Source organism: Giraffa tippelskirchi, chromosome 5 (genome assembly GCF_054371585.1).
Source record: "Giraffa tippelskirchi isolate mGirTip1 chromosome 5, T2T-mGirTip1v1.2.pri, whole genome shotgun sequence".
Classification (NCBI taxonomy): Eukaryota; Metazoa; Chordata; class Mammalia; order Artiodactyla; family Giraffidae; genus Giraffa; species Giraffa tippelskirchi.
In genome coordinates this window covers 9,180,760-9,196,029 of record NC_137279.1, presented here as the reverse complement: position 1 = coordinate 9,196,029, position 15,270 = coordinate 9,180,760, and the positions used below count along the sequence as shown (strand labels likewise).

Genomic DNA, 15,270 nt, shown 5'->3' with positions numbered 1-15,270 from the left:
TTCTCAATATTCTTTTCCAAGACCTATGCCTTAAATATAAAAAGCTCACTTTTGACATTATTTACTTTTTGTTTTCCACACGGTTTCAAGGGGAAAGAAGACCTTGTTCATCTTTAAATGAATGAGATTTCATTTGCAGCCAAGCTTAGTTTGGGTGGTAACTCCCTTATCAAAAACTTACCAGAAAGTTTCAGGTTGATGACACTCAAACCTAAACTCAAAATTCTTATTGCCAATGTTTTAACCTAAGGAACTTCAAGAACTGGAAAGAATAAATTGGAAGCCTATATACTAACATGGAAGTATTTCCAAGTTCTATCGTAAAAGTAAAGAAATAAAACATTTTAATCCCATTTCTATAAATAACAATACTTCCTACTTCTGGCATTGAAAAACATTTTGGAATAAAATACTTCAATCTATTAATAGTGGTCATTTGTGGGAAATGTGCTTACGGGCATTTTTCACTGTATCAATACGAATTTTTATGCCCTTGAATTAATCAGGAGGAAAAAATTCTGACCATGCTAGAAGCAGATGTTCTGTTCTCTCTGCCTGACTGAGTTCTTTTTAACAGCCGATCCTATTCTCTGGTGTATACAGCAAACGGTAGGGCTCACTAAGCTTCCACTACAAATGAATGAATTAATCAATGAGTACGAGCCTTGACGATTTCACACAGCTGTTCGTTCAGAAAGCCACACACACTCAAATGCACGCGTTTTCCAGTTAACGTGCAAAACAGACATAAACCATAATGGAGGTCAGTTAACTCAACGTCCCTCCCTCCCTCAGCCTACACAACGACTGAAAAAAAATCTCGATTACGACGAAAAGTATCTCGAAGTCACGAAAGTGCAGCTTTCTTCATTATTCCTAATAGCACGAACTCATTCTGGCTAGGGGAGAACTCAGCGGCTGGGAAACAGAACTGAAATCGGCATTGGTCCGAGGAGTTGTTCTGGGGGAGGTGAATCCCGCCGGCAAGAGACAGCGGTTAGGGCCGTTACTCACCATTTCTCAGGACGCCAAACTGGGGCTGGCGGAGCACCGAATTGAAGAGCATCTGGGACGAAGGAAAACGCTCAACTGAGGGAAAAGCCGTGGAAATGCCTCCAGATTCAGCGTAAACCGTATCCTGCGCCCCTTAGACCACGACTAGTTATTGCCTCCAACTCCCGCCACTGTAAGCCCCGGTCACCAAACTCCCCGCCAAACTGACGTCACGCCCTCTGATTGGCTCTCGCCGCGGCGTCCGGGCGCGTCCGAGTCACTTCCCCCTTCGAAGCCCCGCCTCCTTCTCGCCCAGCCGCGGGAACCTAGCGTTCCAGAGCTCCCTGAGCGCCTGCGCGGGGGGCCGCAGGGGCGCTGGCGAACGGCGGGGAGCCCAGGGCGCATGCGTAACACGGCTCGACAGAGCGCGGAGGAAAAATCCGCGAGAAGGTGGTGGAAGAAGATGGCGGTGGTGGGGCCGACTTTGCAATCTCTGTGAATAGGCTAATCGAGTAACTGTATGGGTCATGGCGTCAAACTCAACTAAGTCTTTTCTGGCAGATGCCGGCTATGGCGAACAGGAGCTGGATGCTAACTCTGCCCTCATGGAGTTAGACAAAGGTATTTCGAAAGAGCGGGCTGCGCGGGTGAAACGGATGTGGGGGGAAGTGGCGCCACCAGGCGGTGGTAGCCGCGCGAGAAGCTGGGAAGGCGCACGCGCGGTGCTTCCTGGGCGGGGGCGGGGGCGGGGGCGGGGGCGGGCGCCTTTGCCTCTGCCTCTGCCTCTGGTGAGCCCAGGGCGTTTCGCGGCTTTGGGAGGTTGGCAGAAAACGGCAGCGTTGCTAGGTTGGCCTTGTACAGCTGAAGAAGTAGAGAGCTCCCGCGAAACGCTCGTTTGGACCACTTGAGGGCACAGCCCCGCGATTTTCCAAGCAGTTTCTAAAAGTGCTGTATTGAAATTATGAAATTATTTTTCAGTATGTGCAATTGAGACCAGGTCTTCACCAAGACTGCTGCTGCATCTTGCACCGACTTTACAGCGATTCATTTGATTTCTGTAATTCTTACCTGCCGGTTATTAGGCAGGTCAGAAATAGGGCCCAGACATCCGAAAAGCATAGCCCCTGCTCATTCTCTGCTTCCCTGGTGGCTCAGCTGGTAAAGAATCCGCCTCCAATTCAGGAGACCCTGGTTCGATTCCTGGGTCGGGAAGATCTCGTGAAGGAGGGATAGGCAACCCACGCCAGTATTCCTGGGCTTCACTTGTGGCTCAGGCTTTAAAGCAGTGTACTTTAAGGTCAGGATCAGATCAATGGAAAGATTAGACAATCCGGATTTACTTGAGAACTTGTGTATGATGGATGATTTTCTGATTATATTTCCTATATTTGGTAGTTCTAAAGGGAATATTTGAAGCTCATCGATAAAGTAGCGTTTCTTCTTAGAAGCTACAGTTAAGTTCTAAAAACACAAAAAGTGTGACATCATATATCCTATTTCATCCATTAAAATACATATTTTTTCACATATTAACATCTCTGAAACTCAGAGTCATCTTAAAAACTGGTAAAATAAAGCCTTAGTTATTATTTAATTGGGCTTCCTTTGTGGCTCAGCTGGTAAAGAATCCGTCTGCAGTGCGGGAGACCTAGGTTCGTTCCCTGGGCTGGGAAGATCCCGTGGAGAAGGGAAAGGCTACCCGTTCCACTATTCTGGCCTGGAGAATTCCATCGACTATAAAAGTCCATGGGGTCGCAAAGAGTCGGACAAGACTGAGCGACTTTCACACACATTCTCTGCAGACGGGTTCCACGAATTCTAATTCCTTGCGGCAGTGATGGGACAGGACAGGCTTGGTGTAGTAGTAGAAGATTTGGATAGACTTGAGTTGAATTCTAATTCTGCTAATTTTATGATCATGGACATGTCACCTAACTTAACCTAACTTTGGTTTTTTCTCTGCAAAATGGGTAAAATACCACTGAGATGGCAAGATTGTTGTAAATATTAAGTACTATAATGATATGCAAAAGAAGTCTTTATTCAATACAAAAGAGATTTGCTTTGTTTTTTAGATAGAGATTTGGAAGGCAAGGGCAGATATTCCTTAGTAAGAGAACTCAAGTATTAAAATGAATCTTTTGTTTCAGTGTACTTATTTTTATTGAATGGGGGAAACGTCACTTGGCATACAGTTAGTTTTTGATTAACTGTAGCCAGTGTGTAATATATTAAGAACTGACTAGAGGTTAGAAGGATTTTTAAGTCCACTTGAAGCCACTTCCCAGCCCTCTGACGTGGACACTATGTTAACTTTTCTGGGACTTTTAAAAAAATTTTTTTACCCTATAGACATTTAAAGTGCGTTGGTCCAGATAAGAGTTTTTCAGACTTAAAAAAAAGCCACAAACTTTCAGCCTCTTTTGATCAACACGAAAATGTCATGCACTCCAATGAGATATTCCTTTGGTTGAGTCACAGTAGTGCAAGTCCATCATCCAAGAAAATGATGTTGAGCTTTGCTTTCTCTTCAGAAACTATAGGGCTTTTTCCTTCTGAAATAGCAAATCATATCAGATGTGTTTTTTAAACACTGCTTAACCTTTTCCTCCCCATTCTGTTAATTCCTTCCTTATTCCCCAATAAGAGTTGCAGGTCCACATATCTAATATTTCTACTAATTCTAAAGAGATTTTCTACCACTGTGGTCTGGGTGAACTCATCCCATAACGACAGTAGAACAGTAGTGTCGAAGAGAATTGGGATGGGACTCTGAAGAAATAAGAAATCTAGAATTGTTCAATTCCTAAAAACTTGCAGTTGTGGTAAGAAAAAAATGTAACACAGTTTTTCCTTCCCAAAAGTTGAAATAGGAATATTTTAGACCTGTAAGAAGTGTACAGATGGCTGTGTAGATGGCTTTGGGTGTTTAACTGTAAACCAGGTGTCAGTCCTAGATCATGTTTAATCCTCCCAGCAGTGCCTTGGGTGATGTAAGATGTTATTCCATTCCATAACATCTTACAGAAGAACGCAAATTAACTTTTTGACCAGCCCAGCATTTTACAGGTGGAAGTTGGTCTGGGGTTACTTGACTACATGGATGCTCCACAGATACCAGCAGGGCTACTGCTGTAGTGAGGAGGTGATTGTAATAATCCAGGGGAAAGAGAATAGTGGCTTGGGCCAAAGTGGTAACAGTGAAGCTGTGTGAAGTGCTGAGATTATGTATGTATTTTGAAAGTAGAGCCAACAAGATTGGCTAATGAATTAGTTCAGGATGTGAAAATAAGCAGTCAGGAGAAACTCAGAAGTTTCTTGTTTTTTTCCGGTCAGAGCTATTGGAAGTATATATTGTCATTTACCAAGTGGATGAAAATCAGATTATTGTGGGACTATTGAATTTGAGCTATCTCTTAGACATACAGATGGAGATGTTGGGTAGGCAGTTAGATATACAGATGTGATACTTGAACTCCATTATAAAGAAGTATCTGTAGCACAAGTGTCAGGATACCCACTTGGGAAATACTGCCATTTTATAACCTGTTATATGGTTATGACTGTTGCACTTTGTTCTGAGCATTTTGAGCAAGCATGGCAGTAAGGTATTTATTTCTGATCTCTAGGAATAAATGGATGCTCTTAAAGCTGACTGAAGTCCATTTGTTTAGGATGTAGTTAGTAACACAGGAAAATAATCATTCATATGAAAGTCATGAATTCATTTAATAAATATTTACTAATCACCTGTGTTGTGTTAGGCACTTAAACTTGGAGCTGTATTAGTGAACAAAACAGCTTTAAGGACCTCACCTGAGGGAGAGAGGTTCAGGAAGGAGGCAACATATGTATAGCTGTGGCTAATTCATGTTGATGTATGGAGGAAATCAAACCAGTATTGTAAAGCAGTTATCTTTCAATTAAAAATAAATAAGTTTTTTTAAAAATAGACCTAAATGTGGGCAGTGGCCCAATTCCTGGACATCTCCTCCCCTCCCCCCGAATAGTTGGACTAATCCTCCCACTCATTAGCCTACAAAATTATCCAGCCCATAAAAACTAACCATGGCCACATTTCAAGACCACAGCACTCGCCCTCTCTAGTGGCCCATGCTGTATCTATGGAGTATGTTTCTCTTTGAATAAATCTATTTCTTACCTATGGAAAAAAAAAGAAGCTCACCTAAGGAGTCAGACAGGACTAGATCAAATATGGCCTTGTTAGGACAAGAAGTTTGGATTTTATGCAAAGTACATTGAGAAGACATTGAAAGTTTTTAAGTAGAGGACTGACATGGATTGGTTTACATTTTTGAGGATCACTTTCGCTCCTACGTAGAGGTCTTTTTGCCTTCCTCCTTTTAAAGTTTTAAGCCGATAACCATGCCACCTGAGCTGTGAAGACAAAGCAAACAGAGTTAACTATTAAATCAAGTACAACTTACGTATATTGGACATTTCATAATACAGAGCATCATTTCTATAATACAGGTATTATAAAGGACATACCTCACATAGTTTATTCAGTTAGTGTAACTTTTTCACGAAACATTGTCAGTCTAAAGATTTTTAAGTCAGCTGATGGGAAGTGTCCCGATGATTTAGGAAAACTTATGCAAGATCTCCATACTGGGTGGAAAGGAGAAGCTACCTTAGAAGACACCACTCAGCCTGCCTGCTTTCTGTGAGGTTGGTCTTGGAAGGGATGAGATCAAAGAGCAATGGAGAAGAGAGCAGTTTCCCTTTCCTGTGCCTGGGCAGTGAGAAAGGAGGACATGCCGGGCTTGGAGTTGCTAGCCGAGGTGCTGGTGAGCTTAATGCTGCGTGGAAAACTTGATGGTATGTTCAATGAAGAAACTGATAATGAAATAGAAGTGTGCCATAAATCAGGACAACTATCTTGTCTCCCTTATTTTCCCCTTAGAGGCCATCAAGTCACCTATGTTGTCAAACATCTGAATTCTCAGACTGAAGAAGAGCACAGGTTGCTTTTACACTGTCTGTATTGGCACAGATGTAGTTGGCATGATAAATTAATGTGAGGCCTTGCAAGTATCCCCATATCCCCTTCCAAAGAGGGAGGTCTCTGCAGCCAAGATTGTACCAAGTGACTTAATTCCATGCCATAAGTTATTCAGAAATGGACATGTGATCCACACGGAGTCAAATTCTTTCTCTTTAAGAATCTGTACTACCAGACGAAACTTCGTTTGAGTGTTGAGAAGTGGACCTGTTGGCGTTGGCACATGTGTGCTCAGTCGTGTCTGACTCTTGGTGGCCCTCCTCTGTCCATGGAATTTTCCAAGCAAGAATAGTGGAGTGGGTTGCCATTTCCTACTCCAGGAGATCTCCCTAACCAAGGGATGGAAACCATCTACTGCATTACAGGTGGATTCTTTCCCGCTGAGCCATCTGGGAAGCCTGTGGACCTCTAAGATCATGTATAATAGAATTGAGGTGAAGGTCAGACTGTTAACTCAAAGTCACATAAAAACGAGCATTATAATGGGCTATTTCTTAAAGCCTGTGATCCCTTGGCTGGCTGTGAGAACTGATGCAAAAATTTAAGACCCTTCTTTGGTTCTTATTGAAATCCACAAATTCATTTTTATGTGTGGCTAAGAGCTGTTAGATCTGACAGAGTGCCTGATGAATTATGGACAGAGGTTCGTGACATTGTACAGGAGACAGGGATCAAGAACATCCTATGGAAAAGAAATGCAAAAAAAACCCAAAATGTCTGTCTGAGGAGGCCTTACAAATAGCTGTGAAAAGAAGAGAAGCGAAAAGCAGAGGAGAAAAGGAAAGATATTCCCATCTGAATGCTGAGTTCCAAAGAATACCAAGGAGACATAAGAAAGCCTTCCTCAGTGATCAGTGCAAAGAAATAGAGGAAAACAACAGAATGGAAAAGACTAGAGATCTCTTCAAGAAAGTTAGAGATACCAAGGGAACATTTCATGCAAACATGGACTCGATAAAGGACAGAAATGGTATGGACCTAACAGAAGCAGAAGATATTAAAAAGAGGAGGCAAGAATACACAGCAGAACTGTACAAAAAAGATCTTCATGACCCAGATAATCACGATGGTGTGATCACTCACCTAGAACCAGACATCCTGGAATGTGAAGTCAAGCGGGCCTTAGGAAGCATCACTACGAACAAAGCTAGTGGAGGTGATGGAATTCCAGTTGAGCTATTTCAAATCCTCAAAGGTGATGCTGTGAAAGTGCTGCACTTGATATGCCAGCAAATCTGGAAAACTCAGCAGTGGCCACAGGACTGGAAAAGGTCAGTCTTCGTTCCAATCCCAAAGAAAGGCAATGCCAAAGAATGCTCAAACTACCGCACAATTGCACTCATCTCACATGCTAGTAAAGTAATGCTCAAAATTCTCCAAGCCAGACTTCAGCAATACGTGAACCGTGAACTTCCAGGTGTTGAAGCTGGTTTTAGAAAAGGCAGAGGAACCAGAGATCAAATTGCCAACATCCGCTTAATCATCAAAAAAGCAAGAGAGTTCCAGAAAAACATCTATTTATGCTTTATTGACTATGCCAAAGCCTGTGACTGTGTGGATCACAACAGACTGTGGAAAATTCTGAAAGAGATGGGAATACCAGACCATCTGACCTGTCTCTTGAGAAACCTGTATGCAGGTCAGGAAGCAACAGTTGGAACTGGACATGGAACAACAGACTGGTTCCAATTAGGAAAAGGAGTCCGTCAAGGCTGTATATTGTCACCCTGTTTATTTAACTTATATGAAGAGTACATCATGAGAAACGCTGGGCTGGAAGAAGCACAAGCTGGAATCAAGATTGCCAAAAGAAATATCAATAACCTCACATATGCAGATGACACCACCCTTATGGCAGAAAGTGAAGAGGAAATAAAGAGCCTCTTGATGAAAGTAAGAGAAAAGAGTGAAAAAGTTGGCTTAAAGCTCAACATTCAGAAAACTAAGACCATGGCATCTGGTCCCATCACTTCATGGGAAATGGATAGAGAAACAGTGGAAACAGTGTCAGACTTTATTTTTTTGGGCTCCAAAATCACCGCAAATGGTGACTGCAGCCATGAAATTAAAAGACGCTTACTCCTTGGAAGGAAAGTTATGACCAACCTAGATAGCATATTTAAAAGCAGAGACATCATTTTGTCAACAAAGGTCCGTCTGGTCAAGGCCATGTTTTTTCCAGTAGTCATGTATGGATGTGAAAGTTGGACTGTGAAGAAAGCTGAGCGCCGAAGAATTGATGCTTTTGAAGAAGAGAAGACTCTTGAGAGTCCCTTGGACTGCAAGGAGATCCAACCAGTCCATTCTAAAGGAAATCAGTCCTGGGTGTTCATTGGAAGGACTGATGTTGAAGCTGAAACTCCAATACTTTAGCCACCTCATGCGAAGAGTGGACTCATTGGAAAAACCCTGATGCTAGGAAGGATTGAGGGCAGGAGGAGAAGGGGATGACAGAGGATGAGATTGTTGGATGGCATCACCGACTCAATGGACATGGGTTTGGGTGAACTCCAGGAGTTGGTGATGGACAGGGAGGCCTGGCGTGCTGCAGTTCATGGGGTCGCAAAGAGTCGGACACTACTGAGCGACTGAACTGAACTGAACTGAAGAGTTGTTATCTTGTAACTTACAAAATAAGTTATTGAATACCCTGAAAGTTGGTGTTCTAACATTAATTTGTATCTGATTCTAAATCAGTATTCTTTGTGCGTATTGTACAATATTGCATACCTTCTCACCATGTATATTTATAGACAGTTTATGAAATTTTGGGGAAGGATGCTTTGTTATTAATGCTTCATCAGTTGAATTGATTAATGTTTCATTCAGTTGAATTGAATGCTTCATCGGTTACCACGATCGCCTTGGTATTATGTGTGGTGCATGCTCGTGTTTGTATTTCTCCCTTCCTTCATTCATTTTTATGGAATAGAGTTTAAGACATTATGGTTTAAGATGTTAGGATGTTACAGTTTCATTTTGAATCATCCTTACACCTTAGCTAAAGCAAGTGTGTACCATAAAATGTACTCGCATTGTAGTTTGTATTGGCAGTGTTCTTTTTAGTGGATGTTAGTCATATTGGTGGTCCCTTAGTGTCTTGTGAACATTCTCCTATGCTTGAGCAGTGGCCCACATCACAAGCCTGTCTCATTGAGGTGGAAGCAAAAGTTCACTTTCCTAGTTTCCCTTTCAAGAGTGCAGGATGTGAACTAGCCTATGCCAGTCAAACTTCCTCCAGGCTTGGTGATTTAGTTTGAGAGGCAGGAAGGCAGAGTTGAAGGGTGCACTGGCAGCTTCCTGCCCCGGCAGCAGCAATGGCTACAGTATTCCTAGGTGACAGGAGCGCTAATTCTAGCATCTGGTGCTTCCCAGCAACAATAGTTTTCGTCATCTAATCAGTCTGGCAGGGTGGGGTTAAGTATTCTTAAGAGTTCAGCCTTGAAACTGTTTATTACTTTAATAAACACTCAGTAAAAACTCACTTCCTGCCTAATCAGAGTTAGCTTCTGTTGCTTGCAGCTAAGAACTATGACTGATACAGGCTACCAAAAATGTATGCTGTTTTAAAAACTTGATTAATTAATAAATCCCAAGTTTACCATAGTTTTATATTATTTCTCTTCAGTTCCTTGGAATTTGTCATCCTTCAGAAGTATACCACTCTGAAATCCCATTGGAATCTCTTCTTTAGTTTTAACCTTTATCCTCTACTTGCTTGCTGGAAATGCATTTTAGCATAATAATTAGGACCAGTTTGCTAGGATTTGAATTCCATCTCTACCGTATTATTAGCTGTTTTTCTTAGGCAAGTTGCTTACCTATTCTTCACCTGTGCGTTTTTTAAATGGGCATTACTGAATAATATCTAACTTCTGTTAGTATCATTTCAGTTCAGTCACTCAGTCGTGTCCGACTCTTTGCAAGCCCATGAATCGCAGCACGCCAGGCCTCTCTGTCCATCACCAACTCACGGAGTCCACCCAAAACCATGTCCATCGAGTCGGTGATGCCATCCAACCATCTCATCCTCTGTCGTCCCCTTCTCCTCCCGCCCCCAATCCTACCCAGCATTAGGGTCTTTTCCAATGAGTCAACCCTTCGCATGAGGTGCCCAAAGTATTGGAGTTTCAGCTTCAACATCAGACCTTCCAATGAACACCCAGGATTGATCTCTTTTAGGATGGATTGATTGGATCTCCTTGCAGTCCAAGGGACTCTCAAGAGTCTTCTCCAACACCACAGTTCAAAAGCATCAATTCTTCGGCGCTCAGCTTTCTTCACCGTCCAACTCTCACATCCATACATGAGCACTGGAAAAACCATAGCCTTGACTAGACGGACTTTTGTTGGCAAAATAATGTCTCTGCTTTTAAATATGCTATCTAGGTTGCCATAACCTTCCTTCCAAGGAGTAAGCGTCTTTTAATTTCATGGCTGCAATCACCATCTGCAGTGATTTTGGAGCCCCAAAAAATAAAGTCTGACACTGTTTCCACTGTTTCCCCATCTATTTCCCATGAAGTGATGGGACCAGATGCCATGATCTTAGTTTTCTGAACGTTGAGCTTTAAGCCAGCTTTTTCACTCTCCTCTTTCACCTTCATCAAGAGGCTCTTTAGTTCTTCTTCACTTTCTGCCATAAGGGTGGTGTCATCCGCATATCTGAGGTTATTGATATTTCTCCCGGCAATCTTGATTCCAGCTTGTGTTTCTTCCAGCCCAGCGTTTCTCATGATGTACTCTGCATATAAGTTAAATAAACAAGGTGACAATATACAGCCTTGACGTACTCCTTTTCCTATTTGGAACCAGTCTGTTGTTCCATGTCCAGTTCTAACTGTTGCTTCCTGACCTGCATACAGGTTTCTCAAGAGACAGGTCAGATGGTCTGGTATTCCCATCTCTTTCAGAATTTTCCACAGTTTATTGTGATCCACACAGTCAAAGGCTTTGGCATAGTCAATAAAACAGAAATAGATGTTTTTCTGGAACTCTCTTGCTTTTTCGATGATCCAGCGGATGTTGGCAATTTGATCTCTGGTTCCTCTGCCTTTTCTAAAACCAGCTTGAACATCTGGAAGTTCACAGTTCACGTATTGCTGAAGCCTGGCTTGGAGAATTTTGAGCATTACTTTACTAGCATGTGAGATGAGTGCAATTGTGCGGTAGTTTGAGCATTCTTTGGCATTGCCTTTCTTTGGGGTTGGAACGAAGACTGACCTTTTCCAGTCCTGTGGCCACTGCTGAGTTTTCCAGATTTGCTGGCATATCGAGTGCAGCACTTTCACAGCATCACCTTTGAGGATTTGAAATAGCTCAACTGGAATTCCATCACCTCCACTAGCTTTGTTCGTAGTGATGCTTCCTAAGGCCCACTTGACTTCACATTCCAGGATGTCTGGCTCTAGGTGAGTGATCACACCATTGTGATTATCTGGGTCATGATGATCTTTTTTGTACAGTTCTTCTGTGTATTCTTGCCACCTCTTCTTAATATCTTCTGCTTCTGTTAGGTCCTACCATTTCTGTCCTTTATTGAGCCCATCTTTGCATGAAATGTTCCTTTGGTATCCCTGATTTTCTTGAAGAGATCTCTAGTCTTTCCCAATCTGTTGTTTTCCTCTATTTGTTTGCACTGATCGCTGAGGAAGGCTTTCTTATCTCTCCTTGCTATTCTTTGGAACTCTGCATTCAGATGGGAATATCTTTCCTTTTCTCCTTTGCTTTTCGCTTCTCTTCTCTTCCAAGCTATCTGTAAGGCCTCCTCAGACAGCCATTTTGCTTTTTTGCATTTCTTTTCCATAGGGATTTTCCTGATCCCTGTCTCCTGTACAATGTCACGAACCTCTGTCCATAGTTCATCAGGCACTCTGTCTGTCAGGTCTAGACCCTTAAATCTATTTGTCACTTCCACGGTATACTCATAAGGGATTTGATCTAGGTCATACATGAATGGTCTAGTGATTTTCCCTACTTTCTTCAATTTAAGTCTGAATTTGGCAATAAGCAGTTCATGATCCGAGCCACAGTCTGCTCCCGGTCTTGTTTTTGCTGACTGTATAGAGCTTCTCCATCTTTGGCTGCAAAGAATATAATCAATCTGATTTCAGTGTTGACCATCTGGTGATGTCCACATGTAGAGTCTTCTCTTGTGTTGTTGGAATAGGGTGTTTGCTATTACCAGTGCATTCTCGTGGCAAAACTCTATTAGCCTTTGCCCTGCTTCATTCTGTACTCCAAGGCCAAACTTGCCTGTTACGCCAGGTGTTTCTTGACTTCCTACTTTTGCATTCCAGTCCCCTATAATGAAAAGGACATCTTTTTTGGGTGTTAGTTCTAGAAGGTCTTGTAGGTCTTCATAGAACCGTTCAACTTCAGCTTCTTTGGCAATACTGGTCGGGGCATAGACTTGGATTACCGTGATATTGAATGGTTTGCCTTGGAAACGAACAGAGATCATTCTGTCGTTTTTGAGATTGCATCCAAGTACTGCATTTTGGACTCTTTTGTTGACCATGATGGCTACTCCATTTCTTCTAAGGGATTCTTGCCCACAGTAGTAGATATAATGGTCACCTGAGTTAAATTCACCCATTCCAGTCCATCTTAGTTCGCTGATTCCTAGAATGTCGACGTTCACTCTTGCCATCTCCTGTTTGACCACTTCCAGTTTGCCTTGATTCATGGACCTAACATTCCAGGTTCCTATGCAATATTGCTCTTTACAGCATCGGACTTTGCGTCTGTCACCAGTCACATCCACAGTTGGGTATCGTTTTTGCTTTGGCTCCATCCCATCATTCTTTCTGGAGTTATTTCTCCACTGATCTCCATTAGTATATTGGGCACCTACTGACCTGGGGAGTTCATCTTTCAGTGTCCTATATTTTTGCCTTTTCATACTGTTCATGGGGTTCTCAAGGCAAGAATACTGAAGTGGTTTGCCATGCCCTTCTCCAGTGGACCACAATCTGTCAGACCTCTCCACCATGACCCATCCATCTTGGGTGGCCCCACACGGCATGGCTTAGTTTCATTGAGATAGACAAGGCTGTGGTCCGTGTCATCAGATTAGCTAGTTTTCCCTGTCTGCCGCCACCCCCGGCCCCTGGCCCGGCCTAGGCCCTGTCGGCCGCCGCCCCCGGCCCCCAGCCCGGCCTAGGCTCTGCCGGTCACCGCCCCCGGCCTGGCCTAGGCCCTGTCGGCCGCCGCCCCTGGCCCCTGGCCCCCGGCCCGGCCTAGCCCCTGTCGGCCGCCGACCCCAGCTCCCGGCCCGGCCTAGCCGTTAGTATAGTGTTAGTATAGTGAGAGCTTAATACATGTAAAATGTTGATTAGGGTGTCTGACACAGAATGAGCACTTAACATGCATCGTCATCATCTTCATGATTAACAGCAGTTAGCTGTTTTAATCGTTTTCTTTTTTCATGCAGACCTCAGAAAACTCATCTCTCTACTTCTCTTACATTTCAGTCCCTTGGCATTTTTATCCAGCTTAGATTTCCTAGTCCTTCATTTTGTTAACTTCTTAACAGTACTTTAAATTTTCATCCAAGGTTCTATTCTGATCACATGTGCCGAAAGGCAGCCAAAAATTGATGGAGAAAGTCATAGGACTGGGTATGTTTGTGGCTATTATCAGAAATGATACAAACCCTAACTGCCCTTCAACACAGACCTGCAATACTAGATACAATGTTTCTTTAGTCAAGACTCTCAGCTTCTTTGGTGACATTTCAGATCTTTTAATTTTTCAGAAAAAGCCCACATCCTGGGTTTTATATGAAATCTCATTTCATTTTTTAAGATTTGACACTGCATTCAAAACCTTTAAAAAACATTGTGTCATAAAATTATTCTGAGGTCCAGATTCAGGGGTCTACCATTAATAGTTTTAAATCAAATAAGATAAATGGCAAAGGCTAGCTTGAGGATCTGCTTGCCTTTCTTCTCAAAGCAGCCTCACTGATGCCTGGGCCCCCACCCTGGAGATTTGCTAGGTTTGGGGAGGAACCCTAGCATAGACATTTTTGAAAATTTTCACAAATGTTCCTGATGCAGAACCAGAGCTGATAAACCACTGGCCTAACAAAATGTTCTGCACATTTTAAGTGAGAAATAGAAATTTCACTGCTGCCAAATGAATTTTGACTGAGTAAGCAGTTTACAGACAACTTGCTTTTAGTTCTTCCTAGTCTCCCTGCGTGTTGTGACTAAGTTAAGCACTGTTTATCTCCAGGCACTGAAAAGGAAGAGAACTCTGTTTCTTTGGCAGGAGAATAAAATGTAAAATGCAATAAAAGGCAATCACTTCCGTCCACAGTGGGTCTTCACAGGAGCATTCTTATGATCATACTTAGATCTTTTGATCAGGGCATTTTCTCTCAGATTTGTTGTAGCTAGCATCAGAAATAAAGTGAATAACCTCTCTTAAACTCCTCTTAAGAGTAAGATCTGATTGTGCTGAGCCCCTGTTTTCAGGTGCTTGGCTTATACTGGAGTTAAAATTGACCTGGAGCAAGCAAGCCGGATACCATACTGTCCCAGGTAGGAATGATCTCCGAGGGAGAGCAGTGAGCAGCTCAGAAGAGAGGTCTTTGCTCCCTCTCCAGGGTTGGAACCTGGGTAGCCTGGATGGAAAACAGGAATCCTGACCACTAGACCACCAGAGACTGGAGGCTAGAAACAAAATGGCCTTGGCTCTTTCCCCAGTTTGAAAGCAAGAATGTTTTCAGGAGGCAAAAACCATGAAAACAGGTAAAAGTTTTTATTAGAGATGCAGCATAACATGTGGGGCAGCACACAGACAGTTTAAGACAGAAGCAAAGCAGAATTACATACCCTGAGCAAAAGGGTTTGGGTGTCCTGTCTAACGAGGAGGAGCACAGTGAACCAGAAATCAGGCAAGATACACACCAGCAGAGGAGGGCGGGTACTCCTGAATGAGAAGTACAGAGAGAATGTGGTTTAAATCACTTAAATAGGACCGTCCTTCTGGGCCTTCGTTTGCATTTGGCCAATTATCTTGTTTCTTTCTTTATGCCTGACTGGTCCTAGGACCCTCCCCAAGATGGGTGCGCAACTTTTTGTTATGATGGATCCCACCGCACAGGCTTGCGGGTGCATGTCCACACTTACTGTGGAGGGGGGCCCCTTCCGTTTTTGGCCCCCAAGAAGCCTTCCTGTGCGTGTATAGACCGGGAAGTCTTCCCTGACCTCAGGAATGGGGACCTTATCTCTCTACTTCAG

At 43.0% G+C, this 15,270-nt stretch overlaps 2 protein-coding genes across 10 annotated transcripts in view; one reads left to right on the top strand and one right to left on the bottom strand.

Moving 5' to 3' along the window:
• Window positions 1-1,188, bottom strand: part of DTL (denticleless E3 ubiquitin protein ligase adapter) — a 43,809-nt gene extending 42,621 nt beyond the window's left edge. For all 4 annotated transcript variants that reach the window (XM_081489741.1, XM_081489740.1, XM_081489739.1 and 1 more), the window contains exon 1: window positions 1,015-1,188. In XM_081489741.1, coding sequence (XP_081345867.1) covers window positions 1,015-1,066 — 52 coding nt within the window. In that variant the 5' untranslated portion in view covers window positions 1,067-1,188. The remainder of the gene's footprint in view (window positions 1-1,014) is intronic.
• Window positions 1,189-1,412: 224 nt separating this feature from the next.
• INTS7 (integrator complex subunit 7) overlaps window positions 1,413-15,270 on the top strand; it is an 87,477-nt gene continuing 73,619 nt past the window's right edge. For all 6 annotated transcript variants that reach the window (XM_081489737.1, XM_081489735.1, XM_081489733.1 and 3 more), the window contains exon 1: window positions 1,413-1,614. Coding sequence is in view for 4 of the 6 variants with exons in the window: in XM_081489735.1 (XP_081345861.1) it covers window positions 1,521-1,614 (94 nt within the window). In the remaining 2 variants the exon portion in view is untranslated. The remainder of the gene's footprint in view (window positions 1,615-15,270) is intronic.